An 18,516-nucleotide genomic window follows, 5' to 3' on the forward strand; every position below is an offset into this window, starting at 1 on the left:
TCTTGTGCTCGACTGGATAAAGTCTGTCTGGTGTGGGCGGCCCGGTGCACTGTGCTTGTTCCCGTCCATCCTTGTGCTGGATGTATTTCGTTGCCGTTTGGCCGACTCAGTGAAGAGGCTGTTGCGTGAATCCGGCACTGAACTCGTCGTTATCCCGGGTGGGATGACGTCTCAGCTGCAGCCTTTAGATGTTTGCGTGAACAAGCTAAGCTGTTCAAGTATGCAGTCAAGCGGTATTACGCAGATTGGGTTCGTTCAGGTGAGCCTGCAGTAACGCCGATCGGGCTGCTGAAGCGGGCTTCGCAGCTGCGCTATGCAAGTGGATTGTAGACGCATGAGCCAGTATACCAGAGGACCTTGTGCATCGCGCATTCAAGAAGTGCGGCATCTCAAACGCGCCCAATGGCACAGGATGAGTACCCAGGGTGTCTACCAACCGGGAAAACCAGGAATTCTCAGGGACTTTGAGTAGTCTGGAAAAGCTCAGGGAAAACTCGGGGAATTTGTGCTTCTATCAGGGAAAATTAGCTGTAATTTTATTGAAAGGGTCGAAATTTGCGGTAATGCTGGCTTGCGTAACAGACAGGAGTTGTAATTTATCGTCCTTGACGCCCTGTTGTCGGCTGGAGGAGTTACCAGTGTACAGTCAGTCCAACTTTCCGGAGTCCCAATAATTTGGATGGCTTCGCGGGGCCACCACGTACCCCATAGAGTCAATGTATCAGAACGTCTGAAATGTCGGACGCAAGAACTCTTCGCCGTCCTATTTTCCGGTTGTTTTACCATGATCGCATGTCCGAAACGGCATTAGTCAAAGCCACCACTTCTGCCATTTTGATTACCTCGCCGCCTCGAACCGGCGCTCTCGCACGCAGATCCGCTGGCAGCCGTAGCCATCACTGCGGCAACGCTAGGCCTAGCTGCTTCGACGTTCGCTATGAAGCTTCTTGCCGTTGGGTGTCGTGTTTTTTATTGAAAGAATTTGCTGCTGTCAGCAATAGCACGGACTCTGCCTTTGTGGTCCTCGCGATTGGCTTAGAAGCTTCGTAAGCATGGCGCGTTTTATAATGCCGGTTCCCGAAAGTCGACTTCGCCTCTCTACAGAAATCTTACTTAGGGAAGCATGCGAAAAAGTATTGCAGTGAAGCATAACAAGTGAGGGAAGGGGCTATTGCCATGGGAAACAGTATGTATTCCTTAATTACACACGCGTGCACCCAGTACTTCCTGATTTCCTGTCACAGTACGAGCACCGATATGCCTAATACGTGTACCGACAGGCCTTCAGAGCATTTTCGTATGTGCCTGTTGTGGTTGGAGCCCTTAATGGCAGTAAATGACATGCATTTATTTTTTCCAACTGGCCGATTCTTCTAACGTTTTCGAGGCCCCTAGGGAGTTCGAAAAATTGGACGTGGACTGTGCACCTGACCAAGAAGGTGCTTCGAATGGTCCGTGGGGCGAACGAATGGTGGAAGGAAGAGAACAGAAAGCACCTACACATTGAGGAATGAGCAGGAAAGGAAGCGTGCTGCTGCTGTTTTGAAGGAGCTTGAGCTCAACAAAACAAAGTGTTGGCTGATGCAGAGATGCAGGTGTCCCTCATCCAAACCAAAATAAACTCTATAACGCAGTCAAACAGAACACTGAGGCGTCGTGCGCGGGCTGAGAGTATGTCAGGACAGTTGAGGTTCACTTACAAGCTGTTAAGAGGGAATCTCAATTGTGACATTTGGGCCTCATACCAGTTAGCTTGCTATCAGTTGATAGAAATAGCTCATATTCGAAAATATTTGCTTTCGTATGCATCTTTTTATTCATATTTGAGAATGTCCAACTCTATTTGCATTTTTGTTCGAAGACTTTATTTGCTGTGCATTTTGCTAAAACCTCCCTTCTATTCTCTTTGAATAACATAAACACTACTGCTTAGTATTCAAATTCGACTAAGTCGTTCTTTTTTTTTTTTTTTTTATGCTTACTAGAAAGTGACAGCATTGGGCGATACGGTTTCAGCCCGTCTTGACATCAAACATAGTTCCGCGTCACTCGGGAAAACTTGCAAAGGCACTGAGGAAAAACCTGGAAAACTCAGGGAATTTGAAAATGTCAACTTGGTAGACACCCTGGTACCTCTGGGAAGATATGTCCGACAAAGAACTACCCGAAGAGAGTGCAGCTGAGGAAGACAGTGAATGAAGTGCGGGGTGCATTTTAAATGTTTTCCTCGTGTTTTCCTAACTCATCTTATATGCGGATAAAACTTTTTTTTTTTCTATTTTGCTTCCCAAAATTTTCACCTCCTACTATATGTTTGTTTTATACATCGGTTTGTACGGTAGCCCGCGATCGAGCAGAAATAGTCTAAATTATCGAGTGACACACTTGCCCGAAATTGCCTGAAATTTCTTTACTTACAATGAGTGGTGCAGTGCTGCAAAAGTGTCTGAAGAATTGAGTATTTCTGAATTATCGGTCAGCGACTGTAGCAGCCTTTTAGCAGAGAGAACATGTAGATAAAATGAACATGAAAGTAACCCACAGCTGTTTGAATTTGTTAAAATGCTACTTTGAATCGATCTAACTCTATTCAACAGTCAACACAAAATAATTTCCTTGGCACTCTCTAACTTGCCGCGGTTGCTCAGTGGTTATGGTGTTGGGCTGCCGAGCACGAGGTCGCAGGATCGAATCCCGGCCAAGGCGGCCGCATTTCGATGGGGGCGAAGTGCGAAAACACCCGTGTACTTAGACTTAGGTGCAGGTTAAAGAACCCCAGGTGGTCAAAAGCGTGGCAGTTTGGGCGAGTTGGTATGTCATGACTGTTTTAGGCTTGTAGCGCAGCTCAGAAAGAGCAAAAAAGGAAGGAGGTAGGGGTAATCAAAGGGAACGGAAAAGAGTGAGCGCAAACTTCCAACTGATGGTTTATTTCGTGACACAAGACTACTTATACACTCGGCAAACCATATGACATCAAGAGATTACAAAGAAACCAAGCAACAAAACTGATAGTAACCAAGTGGCAACATATTCAGACAGCCTGTGGCTGCAGTCGGATATATGCCAATTCATTGCTTGATAATGATAATGAAGGTGAGCTTACACATGCATGTCCCAGACCAATGATAGCCTTTGCTTCGATGATTTCTCTTGTGAGCTGATTACGACTGCCACCTAGAATGACGCATTCCTCTAAGACAGGTTCGCAACCACACGTTTTACCAGGTGGTCAAAATTTCCAGAGTCCTCCACTACGGCGTGCCTCATAATCAGAGTGGTTTTGGCACGTAAAACCCCATAATTTATTAATTTTTTTGGCACTCTCTGACCTCATGCCCTTGTGCCATCAAGCATTATCATTTTTAAAATGTTGTGTGGCATAGGTGTGCATGGATTAAAATCCATGCAATATTATTGGGTCAGCTCATTTCGAGTGTAGCATGTGTAGTCGATCATCTGATTCTTTTTTAAGAAATCGTGGGGAGTACTGCCTTTGATATTTTCCGGCAAAATATTTTTTTCAGGTGCCATGAACTTGGCACACACAAATGAAACGATGTTGTGCAGACATATCATAAGAAGCCAACAAACACTGACACCAAGGACAACATAGGGGAAATTACTTGTGCTTAATAAATGAAGTAATGAAACGATAAATTAATGGTAATTAAAGTGGATGAAAAAACAACTTGCCGCAGGTGGGAACCGAACCCACAACCTTCGCATTTCGCGTGCGATGCTCTACCAATTGAGCTACCGCGGCGCTGTTTTCCCATCCACTTTCTTGGGTATTTATGCGTCCTAGTAGAACCCTGGGAGTGTTAGCCAGCGCCGCCACTCACAGACCTTGGCGGCGGACGTGGAACGTCCTTGATGCCGCAGGCGTCACGAGAACGTGATCTTTTTGGGTGAAGGCAACTGGTCAATAAACCCACATATGCTACCTAAAGGCATCAATGTTGCCGGATTCGGGACCCTCGTTGTGTACCGTATTTACACGATTGTAAGTCGACCCCTTTTTTAAAATTTGAAAGTCTGAAGTTGGGGGGTCGACTTACAATCGAAACCAAAACATGGCCCCGCCAAAAAAAGCCATACCAACGAGAGCTACAACGTAGTTACAATTTTATGTTTGCTCTATGGCCCTACCCGTATCTTTTCGCTATCCCGCGTGTTTGTTCGCTTTCCGGAAGGGTTTTTCAACATTTTTGAGAGTCTTACAGTGCATGCAATACTCATGGGGGGGGGGGGGTCGATAGTTGATAAAAGCGCCGCTGTTCCCATTTGCGGCGGCACCCTCAGAACGGCGGCGCTTGCGGGGAGTATCGGTAGTTCATGGAAGAGCAGACACCGCTCGCGGGTTTCTTTCTCTGTTTAAAGGCATTGGTATTGGTTTGACTAACTTCTTGACGCGCTCCACTTCGGCTACGTGCTGCTTCTACGCTTCCCCAATCGTCATGAGTGCTGCAGGCCCACTAATCTTTCGGCACTCGTTCACAGCAGCGTTCAAGAGGGCTGCCATCCTTTACGCCGAAGAAACAAATCACTGCGCAGCGGGCCGCAATTTCGATGTTTCTAAACGGGTGGTGCTAGAGTGGCGACTGCAGCGAAGCAAAATTTTCACCTATGTGACGGCAAGTGAGAAATTTCCCACGTGCCGAAGTATGGACGCTTTCCGGAGCTGTAGGCTAAGCTTGCGGCGTACAGTACGTCGCTGAAATGCATGATCGGTCCCTGCCAGTGAAGTGCGACGTGGTCATGAAATAAGCCCGGACCTCCGCCTTAATTTTAAGGTTCTGCTCCGCCGTGAGTACAACGAGTGGCTGGCGGCAGAAGACTGCGAAATTACGCCAACCGGACCTGTCAAAAGAGCCTCCCCGACGGCTGCGTGTGGTTCGGTGCATTTGGCGTGGGCTGCTGTTCTGCAAGATGTCCTGGTGCGGTCGTTTGCCAAATTTGAAATTTCGCTGAACCACGACGCGCTGTGGGACCGCAGCAACGATGACGATGGCAGCACTAGTGAAGACGAGTAGTCCAATGACATACTAATAAATTTTCGTTATCGAATGCGCCCTCGGTTTTTTTTTTTTTTTTTCTGTCAAGCGATATGGGGGGGGGTCGACTTACATTCGAGTCGACTTACAATCGTGTAAATACGGTAATAAACGAGAAGAAAGGGGGTTAACCGAGGGGCCCGATTTTGATTAGTCATATCATAAGAAGCCAACAAACACTGACACCAAGGACAACATAGGGGAAATTACTTGTGCTTAATAAATGAAGTAATGAAACGAAAGATCACGTTCTCGTGACGCCTGCGGCATGAAGGACGTTCCACGTCCGCCACCAAGGTCTGTGAGTGGCAGCGCTGGCTAACACTCCCAGGGTTGTACTAGGACGCATAAATACCCAAGAAAGTGGATGGGAAAACAGCGCCGCGGTAGCTCAATTGGTAGAGCATCGCACGCGAAATGCGAAGGTTGTGGGTTTGGTTCCCACCTGCGGCAAGTTGTTTTTTCATCCACTTTAATTACCATTAATTTATCGTTTCATTACTCCATTTATTAAGCACAAGTAATTTCCCCTATGTTGTCCTTGGTTTCAGTGTTTGTTGGCTTCTTATGATATGACTAATCAAAATCGGGCCCCTCGGTTAACCCCCTTTCTTTATGTTGTGCAGAATAATTTCTACAGAATTATTGTTCTTATCCACTCTGTGAAACTTATTTTCTGTAATGTGAAGGTATCTTTCACGATTATAGAATTATGTTGGAATTGTTACTTTCACCCATGAGAAAAAATGCACTTTATGACTACTATTATTAAAAAAAATGTAATTGTTCCATCAGGAATAATGTCGGGGTTGCTTTTTTAGTTTATGCAAGCTCATAAACCTAATATGAGAGCAAATAGAACCTTAAAACTCGGCGTAAATTTCGACAAGTTAGAATAATTAGCATTTTTACTGCTATTGCGACATGAATTACACAGTGTAGCAATTCAAGTAAAATAATGGCATACATAGAACGTTTTCTAATATGCTTTGCTGACAGCAGCTTGTCCAGGTGAAAGCTTTAACCCCATCACATGCCAATTCTTCAGAATCATGAAAACTGCAGTTGCAGAACTAATGGGGAATTTTTCAATTCCTCAGTGAGTTTACAAAATGTGGACTCGAATTTCTTTGCAATGCATGAACAGAAAGCAAAATAAATATGCTTTTTGGGCATAGAAGTCTTATTATTGGTTCTTCGGGGTAACAAAATTTTCATTGGCAAAAATAAAAGCATTGAGTAAAATGGAAAAACAAAACGTGTAATACGCTTAACCTAAAAAAATCCTCTAAAGATTGTGTAATATACAAAAGATTTTGCGATCTATTAGCCAATGCAATCAAAATGTTGTATTAAAACTAATACAGCTAGAAAAAATTGTATAGAACTGCTGTAGTTGTGTGCGCCATGTGCCAAAGGAGTTCCATGATGTAAAACAGGGAAATGTTGCAGATCTTACAGTAAATATTTATTTTTATGGGGTTTTGTTGATGCTGCATTTGCTAAAATTCTACCATTTTCTACTACTGCTACTACTTTCTACTAAATTCTACTATTCTACTATGGCTGGTTCTGAATGGCTATGGCTTGAGAAGGTGGAGCAACCCAAACTTTAGGGCACTCCCATTGTCGCTTGCTGAATTAAATTCAGACGAAAAGGCAACATTCTCTGACTTGCTGCTGCTCGGGCCATCGAAAGAATCAACCACAGATGCACACTATCGCGAGATTTGTGATGTTTTGGAGAGTGCGCGACGCTTGTGCAGTACAGTCGAACCCGGCTCTATCGAACCCGTTTACGTCGAATTATTCTATATATCCAACAATTTCTGGACACGGTATAGTTACAATGAGTATATATAGCAAAAATTAGGTTTACATCGAACAGAAATAGCAGCAACTCCCAATATATTGAATGTCAAGTAGCGGAAAAGTGCCCTCAGAAGTTGGCTTTCCCTCGCGGTGGTGGGGAAACCCGGTGCCGCCGGCTCCATTAACCCTCTCTTCCTACCGTGACGCCACTGCGTTGAGTGAGCCTTCGACACCCCCCTGCAAAAAATTATCCTGGCCCTCCCGCAGCGCTTGCTCAGACAACCAATCAGAGGCTCTTGTGCCCTCGTCGTGCAAGGTGGCGGAAGTGCGAGTTGTCTCGCTGCTTTTCTGGTTCATTGTGTGTGCGCCTTGTGGGCCTTCTGCCACAGTGTTGCCATGATGAAGCGGCAGAATTTGCCTTTCGTCGCGAAGCTGGAAATCATAAATCGGGTCGAACGCGGTGAGAAGTCAGGTGTCTCCGCAGCGTGCAAGATTCCGTGGAGCACTCTCAGTACGATCCTGGAAGAATAAGGGGAAGATTAGGGCTAAAGCGGCCAAACTCTCGACCCGATGCCCGTGACTCCTGACGCTTACGCACGGCCGTGTACGAATGGTTCATTGGAAATTGCTTCAGCCATGCTGGCTTCTGCATGCTCGGTGTTGACTGTAAATTCTGATGGATCCGACGAAGCTGTTGCCGGTGTTGCCAATGTTTGGAGTGAGCTGTCAGAATTTCCAGAAGCTGTTGACGAATCAACAGTGGGCGAGTTTGGGAGTGCAAATGATGGTGTCGCGACCACGGGAGAGCCAGAGAACGAAGTTTACATTGTGAACATCGTACTGAGCACAAGTGAAAGTGGGCACAATGAGGAAAGCAGCGACGGTCCTTTGCCCACATCCTCCAAAGTTATTGGTGCGCTCGCACTATTCCGGTGCTTCTGCGGGAATGCGGAAGGTTGTGGCCTCAGCTGCTCCGACCGACTCCTCGGAAAATGTGGAGAAGTGCGTGCGTCGCAGGCAGCGAAACTGCTCAAGCAGAAGAAAATGCAGGACTGTTTCATGCGAAACTAAGCTAGGTTCATCAAGTGGTTTTACAAGTGGTATGCGCTTTTATGACATCCGATTATTTAGCAGGCTTATATCGAATTATGCTCTATATCGAACTGATAGGCGTTTTTTGTCGAGTTCGATATAGCTGGGTGTGACTGTAGACCATTTTTGCTTTCAAATGTCCACGTCTTCTGAGCTCGTTTAAAAATACTCACCATGCGAAATAAGAGGGAACTGCATAAAAAATGAAACTGCAGTTCCTTTACTACAGTGAACTCTCGTTATGACGAACTCAGTTAAGCCGAATTCTTGTATATAACCAACATGGAACAGTGACCGCTACCAATCCTGGAGACTAGGGTGCCTCGATGTGCCGTGCCCAGGAGTGCTTGCACCGAGGCACCCTACTGCAAGCCTGCCATGCACATTGTGTGTGGACAGGCAAAAACAAGAAACAGAGAGAGTCGTGTTTCACTTCGTGAATGGGGGTGACTCGTAATCATGTGGGTGCTATAGCACATACGAAGCTGCTGCCCCTCGGTGCGCCTAAACTGCCGGCATTGCAGATCATATTCAAGAAGGGGCTCATGCCGCTGCATCATACGCTGCAGCTGCGGGAGTAGAATGCTTCCTTGTAAACATTCATGTATGAACTAGATTAACAAGCGTGGTTTCAGTGCACACAGGCAAGCATGAACAAGTCACACTCGATGACCACAGATGCTCGCTGTCAAAATGCTGGCATGAGGAATCGTGGTAGCAGCAGCAAGCGAATTAATCTTTGTGCTTTCTATCGCTTTAAAGCAAACTGAGTGGCGAGAACACAGCTCACGCAAAACTATGAGCCATCGGCCCACCTAGGCTGTGCCCCTAAAGCAGATCGCTATCAACACTACCATATTCACTCGCATAATGATTGCACCTTTTTTTTTTTGTAAAAAAAATTGACGCAAATTCATAGGTGCGATCATTATGCCGGTTAAATTCCCACAAAAAGATTTTTTTTTTTTTCCATCCTGGCGTTTGCTGCGGGATGACAACAGGTAAACAAAAATGGCGGCCGGCGGAGCAAGTTGGATGCGCCGAACGTGATATTTTTTTTTTCTTCTCGTGAGTACATTGCGCACATTGACAGTTTCTTCCGTATCAGTAATGAATAATATTGTTATTATTGGCAAGTTTGTGACAATAACGTAGCCATGTCCACTTTGAGGGGACAGAAACAGAGATGGGCGCGCTTAGCTGCTAGTGACATAGAAACACATGGCTGGCATGCTGCGGCAACTACGACATTTGTCTTCACTACTATCCTAATATGGCACGTTTCCGTTAAGGGTGGGCGAATATGTTGGCTGTGTTACAAGCGTCGACGTATGAATAGGGTACACTTCTAACGTATCAGTGTAAACGTGGCCATTATCGTCGCCGCTCGCGATTTGTTGCGTGCCCACGAGTGCAGACGAGAAGAATCGAAAGGCGCTTTTTTTGTTGTTGACCAAAACCATTATGAAGTCTACAATATTTAATAAAGCCAAGGTAAGTTTGGTTGTAGCTTTTTTTTTTTATTCATGGAAGTGTGGAAATTGATGAAAGGAATGGAATCGAGCACCTGCTTAAGTATGGTTGATGCGTTTAGATCGCTTAGTATGGCTTCGAGAGTCGTTTGCGTAGCATTCGACAGATGGTAAGTGAGATCATTAAAGGGATAGTGAATAAAAAATTTGTCGCCGAGATTTCTGTCTCCAGTGAGAGCTGTCACACCGAGAGCGACCAAAACAACACTCTTTCTGAGGAGAAGTGAGCGAAAAGTAATTATTTTAGTGAATATTTCTGAAATCACAGCACCTGCCGGCCTCCTCCGAAAGCTCCGGCAAAACCGGATATCACGTCACGCTTACCCACCTCGAGGCCCATTGCGAGCGATCGTCCACACTGAGCGCGCGAAGGGGCGAGTTGACGTTTGCAGCAACGCGCTTTCTTTGTTCGACCGTCCTATTCGTACCGCTTCCTCGTGTGAGCTGTTCGAAAACCTCGTCTTTGATCTCGTGGATTTGTGGTTTGATGTGTGGAGCATCCGTGTCAACGCCGCAAAATGCCGAGGGTCTGCTGTGCGCATGTGAAAACGGCAGGCAGCGGTAGTCTTTTTTCTCGCGTACTTGTTCACGCTGTAGTTTTGCGCACAGGTGTCGTTTGACCGTAATTTGTCGTTTGTACGACGTTCTGAGCCAGATGTTTGGCCAATTCTGCCAGAATGAATCGAAATCCGCATCGTCTGAAGCGACGGCTGACGAAAAAAAATTCGCCGACATGAGACTGGTGGCGCCATCTAGTGTGCACCAAGGGAAGGAGTGCTCGGCTGCGATGAAACAACGGGACGCTGAAACCGCTGCGCATGTACTCGTTCACTCCGTGAATAACAAGACGTTCCCTGCTTACAGAGGCGCATTTCAGTCACTGCACATGCCTGGCTCCAATCCTCACCCGTTGCTTCATCGCATCTATTCTCAAAACAGCTACTTGCGCGGATCAAGCACTTGCCGCGCGAGAGTCGGCAGCCGACTGTTATGCTCACGCCGCCGGCCACACCTGCTCCGATGGCGTAGGTACAGGGAGGTCTACACGCGTCAATATCTTCAACGATTTCTACGTTTTTTTTTTCTTTTTTTGTACAGTGTGTACTCACGGCACCTGTATTGTGCATTGATGGCTTTCAGGTTTTACGCGCAAGCAGCTACCCATCCAAGCGGGCGAAGCAAGCCGCTTTGCGCAGAACGCAAAATAAATTCCTTACGTCCACTGACATTGCATAGCCTGAGGCATAAGCGTCCTCGCTCTGTTGAAGCCAAACATGGCAAAGCGTTTGCGTGAGTGAATCACGCTGGGCGCACCGCCACGGATGCAACACTGTCAATGAGGCGTGCGCCTCTCGTCTCGCTAACTCATTCGTGACAGGTGCGAGCTTGCGATCCGAGCCGCAGGAACCGCGTTTAAATCTGGTTTCCACCTATGATGCCGCCCCTGATCTCTCGAGGCGAACGCGTGTACACGTAAGCACAGTGTAAACACCACTTTGCTGGTCCAGACTCTCTCGGCACCGCGGAGGGGGACTGCTGCGGCGGGTCGTCGTCAATTTCGCTTGACGACGCGGACGGATCGTAGGCATACGCCTTTATCGTTCGTGGTCGTTCAGTAGGCCGCTCATCCAAGTCGGAGTCATAAGTTCCGCTCATGCTATCGCTGTCACTAGAACTTTGCATTTTGCACTGCGCAGCGCGAGGAAAACAAAACTGCGCAGCCGGCCAGCTCGCTCCGCGGCTGCTGAGGGTAGGTGTGACGTCAGATCCGCCGGCTTGTTGTCGGGAGCGCTTTGCGAGTGACGCGGTGGCCGCTCATAGAGAGTCAAAAATAAAGCCATCCGCTCAAAAGTAACCCGAATAATGACTATATACTATAGCAATCGTGTCTTAGGAATGCAATTGTGGGGTTTTCTCTATATTCTTCGATTTTTATTCCGTATCCCTTTAACTAGACTTGGCACACGACATATCGCTGTGATAAGTTCGGGGTGCGATCATTACATGCGAAAGAAAAAAAATTGAATTTAGACGACGAAATTCCGGGGTGCGATTATTACTCGAGTGCAATCATTATGCAAGTAAATACGGCACTTGTATTTCCGTACTTTTTTTTTTCTTGTTTCTGGTCCTGTGAATTTCACACGATGTTTTTGTATATTCATCAATTTTCTTTATGCACATATTTGCCTGTTGTTTGCATTGCTTTTGTATTTTCTGAAGTTTTTGCATTTCCTGCAAATTGATTTTTTCCTACTTTTTGTATGGAATTGGTGCCACTGTATGCCATGCTATGGTGCACGGACCCAGTCAAGCCTTTTCAGGCTTTTTTCCATGCTCCAAACATCTGGCAGATGTTGAATAGAGCTGAACTGATAATTAAAGATAAAGCCCGTGCGACCGAAGTACAACACCCCCCTTCCTCATCTCCCCCAGTGCCATGCACGTAACGGAAAACGGCTTGCTTCTACGACCCCCCCCCCCCCCTCTTCCTCCCTTGTGCACATGAGTGAGTTGCCATCGTCTGCTCACCATCGCATGCTTTCACTCGCGCACACAGCTTACAGTGTGTGAGGACAATGTTATCACGAGACAAACCTGGTACGTCCGTATTACAAACAAAACCTGTAGCAACTGGCAGAAGAGGTGAATGCAGTAGGCCTCCACCTACCCTCCTCCTCCGCAACGCTACGCATCGTTTCTCCTTCCCTATTTCGGTCAACGTCACTTAGACTTCCCTCTAGCTGGCATTTCTTTGTCGCTTGCTCAGCACGCTCTCGTACTTTCACTAGCTCGGAACCTGCAACGATGACCTGTGTTCTGTGCAGCACGAAAGCACAGAAGGATATTTGAGGTCATTAGGTGAGATGACATTGTTTGTGGCTGCTTGGCAATTTGCATAGAAGTTCTAAACATTGATCATGAACTGGATGAAACAAAGCAAGAGTACCACTTGAAGACTGTTTTTTATTAAGTTCAGCTAAATAAATGCTTTTTATGTCATTTCCCCCCTTGGAAGTATACTTCATTTGCCGTTTCGAAGCAAGATATTTGGATGCACTTGATCATGTTGCCAATTACTCTGCCAATAAAACGAACTTCTGATAAGACGAGCAAATTTTCATGGTCCCTTCGAGTTCGTCTTAAAGGGAATATACTGTTAACTTGGATGGCGCAGTGTGCTTGAGTGCCACAGAAGGTCTCAAAAGGTTTCAAATACAGTATATTTGAAACCGTTGTTAGATGGCTAATAATGTCTAAAGGGGGTGGGGGGGTGGGGGAAAAGTTAACTTTCTGGACAAATTGCCAACAAAGCGTACGAAAAAAATGCTGTTTGATGACTGTGAAGAGCACGATAGTGGAGCGATCGGCGAAGGAGACGCGGGTGGCACACATACCAATTACGGGGGCTGTTCCGCCATTGGCGACACGGACAACAGGCGTTGTGGCGGGCGCGATTTTCTTCAGCCGGTTACCAAGGTCAGCGCTCATTACCGACAAATGCGCCCTAGGGTCTATAAGAGCAGATACAGAAACACCATCGACTTGCATGTCAAGAAGGTTCAGATGAGTGGGCAACGTCAGTAGAGGATTTGGCGGCGTAGGGAGCAATGGGGGGGCAGCGTCACCTCGAGGCACTGCATTGTCTAGTTTTCCTGCTGGGAGCGGCGTTCGAAGGGTGTCGGCGAAAAGAAGCGGCGGGGCTGGGCAGGGCGAGATTGTCGTCGTTGGGGCGAAGGTGAACGAGAATAGGGGCGGTACGGCGCAGGAGAATCAGTGGTGGCATTATTGGAGCATGCGGCATAGGGATGAGAAGGGCCACCTGAGGGCCGAGAGTAGGCAGTATAAGTAGACCGGGTTGGGGAACTCCAGCGACTGCGACAGTGCCAAGAAATTTGCCCGACTTGATGGCAATGAAAGCAAATGGGCTTGTCGTCAGCAGTGCGCCATTCAGATGGGTTGCGGAAACGTGGTGTGTAAGAAGATGCGGGACAGGGTGGAATCGAAGAAGCCGGGTGGGTATCAGGGCGATGGGCCGAGCAGTTGGTGTGAAGACCCATGTTTTTGAACTCGCTGGCGGACAACTGCCTGGATCAGGGAAACCGTGACTGCAGGTGCGTTGGTGGGGCTGGAGTCGAAGACAGCCGGATAGGCAGCCTCGATTTCATGCCAGACGATCCTGGTAACATTGCCAGTGTTGTTGGGAAGAGGAGCGTCGGCACAGGAAGATGTCGCTAGGGTGTTGGGCAGACTGGCAAACAGCTGGTCGATACGTCGGCTTTTAGCGAGTTCCAGGCGGCAGCAATCTTTTATAACTGCATCCACCGTCGCCACGTTGTTGAAAACAAGTAACTTGAAGGCGTCATCGGCAATGCCTTTGAGGATGTGGGAAACCTTGTCTGACTCAGTCATGCGTGCGTCAACTTTGCGGCACAGAGCCAAGACGTCCTGAATGTACGTGACATAGGGCTCTGTTGACGTCTGCACACAGCCGGAAAGCTCCTTCTGCGCGGCAAGTTGGTGACCGTAGGGGTTACCGAACAAGTCTCGGAGCTTTTGCTTAAGCGAATCCCAACTGGTGAGCTCGTCTTCATGCGTCCGAAACCAAACTCGAGGTGTGCCACCGAGGTAAAAACACTACGTTGGCGAGCATGAGAGTAGGGTCCCACCGGTTATTGCGGCTGATGTGTTTGTACAGGCTGATCCAGTCCTCGGCGTCTTCCCCATCTTTGCCCGAGAATATGCCAGGATCACGGGGAGCGGGGAGAGTGATGTATGTCATCGAAGTGGCAGCAGGTGTCTGAGCCGGCGGAATCGAGTTGTTTTCGCCGGGAGCTATGAAGGAAGGCTCGATGTACCGACCACTGCGAAGCTCCACGACGAGGTACAGGGAACGCCCAACTCCGCCAGATATGCTACATAGGAAGACACACATGAAAAGCTATATACAAGTATACATACAGGGAAATATGCCACACTTGGCCAAGAGGCAACAGCCCGCGCTAGCCTCCAGTCGTCGTCGTCTTCTCACTGCTCACCTCTTCAGCATTGGAAATACTGTTCCGTAGCAATATGTAGGATTTTTTTACTTGGATTGCTACACTGTAATTCATGTCACAATACAAGTCAAAATGCTACTTCTTCCATTATGTCAGGATTTATGCAGAATTTTATGGTTCTATTTGCTCTCAAAGTGGTATCAGCTCACATAAACTAAAAAGCCAACAATGACATTATTCTTTATGGAACAATTACTTTTTCTTACATAATGTAATTATTTTGTGCTTTTCTTTTTTTTTTTGTAGATGAAACAATAAAAATTGCAACAAAATTCTAATATTCATGAAGGATAAACATTCATATTACAGAGAATGTTTTTTAGTACTGGGTAAGAATAATGTGTAGAAATTTATCTGCGCAAGGTAGTTTGTGCACCAAGTTCGAAATGCCCTCATTGCTCAAAACAATTTTATTTTGGAAAAAAAAATCTTTCAAGGTAGTATTTCTCACATGAAAGGGAAATACCAAGGCTTTTTTAAAGTATTGGAGATGGTTGACAAAGCACTTCGTACACTATAGATGGTATGATCTCTGCGCGGAAAGGATTGCGCATACACTTCTTTTCTTAAAAAGTATTGGAGATGGTCGACGAAGCACTTGGTACACTTTAGATAAAATGATTTTTGCGTAGAAAAGATTGTGGATACACTTCACACCTAGCTTTCTGCCAATTCCCTCATTGCTGGAACTGTCACTGAAATATGAAATCTGCTTGGTTACTGTGGCGTATTACATATATACATTATTCTTGCAGCTACCCTGGCAGGATGAGGAAGATTGCCTGGATGCCCATACATTGCCCCCTGAGCAACGTGAGAGAGTACCTTGTTTTTATTCGATAGTGGAATGCTGCTTAGTAGTTGTTGGTTTTGTCTTATTTGTTATGTGAACAGGAGTTATTGTGACAAATAATTTTGTGACATGATCTTGATTTAACCAAGTTTTCGGTGATTTCAAACATGAATTGGGGCCTCTGTGGGTAGTAAATCTAGCAAAATATTGCGAAGTGTCAGCCATTTGCACATGTTCTTAGGCATGAAAAGTTGAGACGGCAAAAATGCTGTCGTGCAAATGACATAATGGTGTTCTCCGAAGGGCAGTATGCTGGAAACACTGCTGTGCCATCTTCTGCAATGGTAAAGAAGTTGTGGAGGCCATGAGTCGATGTAGCAGCACAGAGTAACTCATCGGAAATGTGGAGATGGCCATATGGAGTCTGCTCGGAGTAACAGTAGCCAATCTGAAAGGCCACGATCTTGAGTTTTAAAGATGCTGCAAGAATTTTTTAGAGCCGGAGACTTGTATTGTCAGTCATGTTAAACCCAAGCAACGGTTCCTTCAATTTAATTAAGGTGGGAAGGGGAGCACGAGCTAACGTGATCAGGTGCATTAGGGGATGGGGGCAGGAGGCGTCGCATCAGCGCAAGCTGCAGCGCACATGCCACTGCACGTAATCATGCCATTATAACCCAACCTTCTTGAGATAATTGGTTTATATAAGTGCTTACTGACAAGATGCTATCCACCATGAATGTTCTGGGAATTTGTGATATCATTTTTACTGCTTAAAGGACCCCTTACCAGGCCCCATAGCGAATTTTGGTTAGGGTATATGCTAGAAGTTACATGTCCTCTAGGGAGCGTTCTGTGCACAAAAAAAAATGTTCATATCAGCTCATAATAGGCGAGATTGAAATATTTCAGTTCCGCGAAGCAATTATTTCAAGAGGTGAGCTCTACATATCGGCCAGACACTCGCTCCATTTGCCCCATCTATCCTTCACAAGTGAAATTCCTTCCCTGCGTTCTCCCATACCAGATTGAGGATCACGTGATGCATACACCACGGGCCCCGCCTTCATTTTTTTTTTCTTTCCCTATCTTGCGGCGCACTTCCGCTGATGACATCGCACATGACCTGTTACGATTGTCTTGTTTTATGCAGTGCACAATTTTGTGCACTGTCGCAAGGACACCTGACTAGTGGTATAATGGCTACATAAATACTGAGGTAGACACAAGCAGATCACAGAGCATGATCCTGCGTTGGAACACGGTGGAAAATGACAGTTTCGGTATCTGTATGCATGACTGCACAATGTGGGAACAAGCAGACGAAACGGAAATGCAGTGACACCTCGTTAAACCCTAGTTGGCTGGAGCTCGGAAAAAGTATGTACTAAACGGTAGTACTGCTTAACCGAAATAACACTGGATCCCCCACTTACCTGTCAGAAACAGAACTCGGAGCGGGTACAATGAAAGGGAAAAGAACAGGCAGTGTTTATTGACTTTGTGCGACAAAAGTGTTTTTTTCATTTGATGCCACGGCGGCCTAGCAGCGACGACAGCAGCCTCAAACTTACTGAAGCTGCGAGCCAGCTTTTCAGCCAGCCCCCTCTTCTCGGCAAACACTCACATGGCAGATTCCTTGTTGGCATTCTCCATGCACGCGCGCGGTAGCGCTGCAGAAGTTGCGGGGCGCCTTTTTCATTGAGGGGTGCTGTTGTGATCACGACGATTGCATTCACGTTACGTGTAGCTTCTGCCCTTGTTGGGCCGGAATCGCTATGCTATTGCTTTCTGTGTCCCCATCACTGTCGCTAGTCAACACTTCGGCAACAACAGAGGCAACAATGGCAAGTCGAACCTCGTAGCCGACATCTTTTCGCGGTCTCAGCAGCGCTGCCGAGCAACTTCTTCGCATTCCTAATGCCACACACCGTAGTCAACAGCAGATCCCTGTCGCGTGCCAGCGCCCACTTCCTGTCATGCTCAATAGCACGAACAATGTCTAATTTTCCTTATACAGTCGCCGACCGTTTATTCGGACCTCACGCAGACTGCGGAAATGTCCGAATAAACAGGTGTCCGAAAAAGCAGATTAAGAAAAAAAATGAAATCCTTTATTTCCAAGCACTTATTCGGGCTCGGCAGTAGGCTTGAAGAAATCGTGAATGCGCCGTTGCACGCTGTTCCGTTTACGCGCAATCAGATAAACCTGAATCTCTGAGAGGGTCGTACAGTCACTATAGGCGACTGAAAGCACAGTCACTGCTTGTATACAATCCGCATGCGACGGCAGCGTAGCACATGGTGCGTCATCTTCCGACTCAAGAGTCATCGTCCGGCGGTGCAGCAGAAACCTGACGAATGATCTCGCCGTCGTCGAGTTGTGCGTATGTCAGTACAGCAGTGGCACCACCTGTGAAACTGTCAATGAGACGGTGTCCGGAATCGCAATGCAACCACAGCGCAAGTCTCGGCAGAACATTTTCCGCGTCGGTAGGGAGCACATCGGAAGGCGACAAATCTTAGGCCTCCCGGCACCCGCTTGCCGGCATTCCGCAGCGCAGTCCGCGCGGGCACTGTCGGCGCCATTAGAGACTTGACGCGATGTTTCCGTATGCCGCGTTGGATCACCAAAACCTCGACACAGCACACAAAGCAAACACCACCGTGCCGACACCAGTCACACAAACGAAAAAACGCGGCCTGCTCGCAGCGTCATGCGCGAAGAAACAAATCAGCTGCTGGATTGTCTTGACATGGCTTACTAAGCTGAAACCAGAACTGATGCAGAGCCACTCTATCGAACCAGGCAGAAATGATGATGATGAGCGGGATTTCCAGTAGCGCCACTTTGTGGGGCAGCAAGGAAGCTCCGTTCAAAACAAAAATGGCGTTCAGCAAGTCAAACCATGCTCCGGTCAGAGTCGGTGCACGGTGCTCTCGATCGAGTTGGTTCAAGGAGTGTCTGAAAAATCCGACGAGAGGTTGCAAGGTGTCCGAACTTTCGGCAGTTGTTATACATTATGGTCTAGGGGGAGAATGGCGGTGCCGCGAAGCTGACCGAATAATCGGGCATGTCCGAATTTTTGGAGTCCGGAAAATCAGTCGGCGACTGTATGCTGAGCACCTGGCGTCTTTTTTATTCGAGCTTCGGTATGAATCAAGTCCTTGAT

The 18,516-nt window shown here is 47.0% G+C and overlaps 1 protein-coding gene across 1 annotated transcript in view; it reads left to right on the top strand.

The window, feature by feature from the left end:
- The window catches only part of LOC142561097 (ubiquitin carboxyl-terminal hydrolase 10-like), a 102,321-nt gene that overhangs the window by 19,585 nt on the left and 64,220 nt on the right, over positions 1-18,516 (top strand). The window contains exon 3 of the mRNA XM_075673422.1: positions 15,306-15,363. Coding sequence (XP_075529537.1) covers positions 15,306-15,363 — 58 coding nt within the window. The remainder of the gene's footprint in view (positions 1-15,305; positions 15,364-18,516) is intronic.

Source organism: Dermacentor variabilis, chromosome 1, assembly GCF_050947875.1.
Source record: "Dermacentor variabilis isolate Ectoservices chromosome 1, ASM5094787v1, whole genome shotgun sequence".
Lineage (NCBI taxonomy): Eukaryota > Metazoa > Arthropoda > Arachnida > Ixodida > Ixodidae > Dermacentor > Dermacentor variabilis.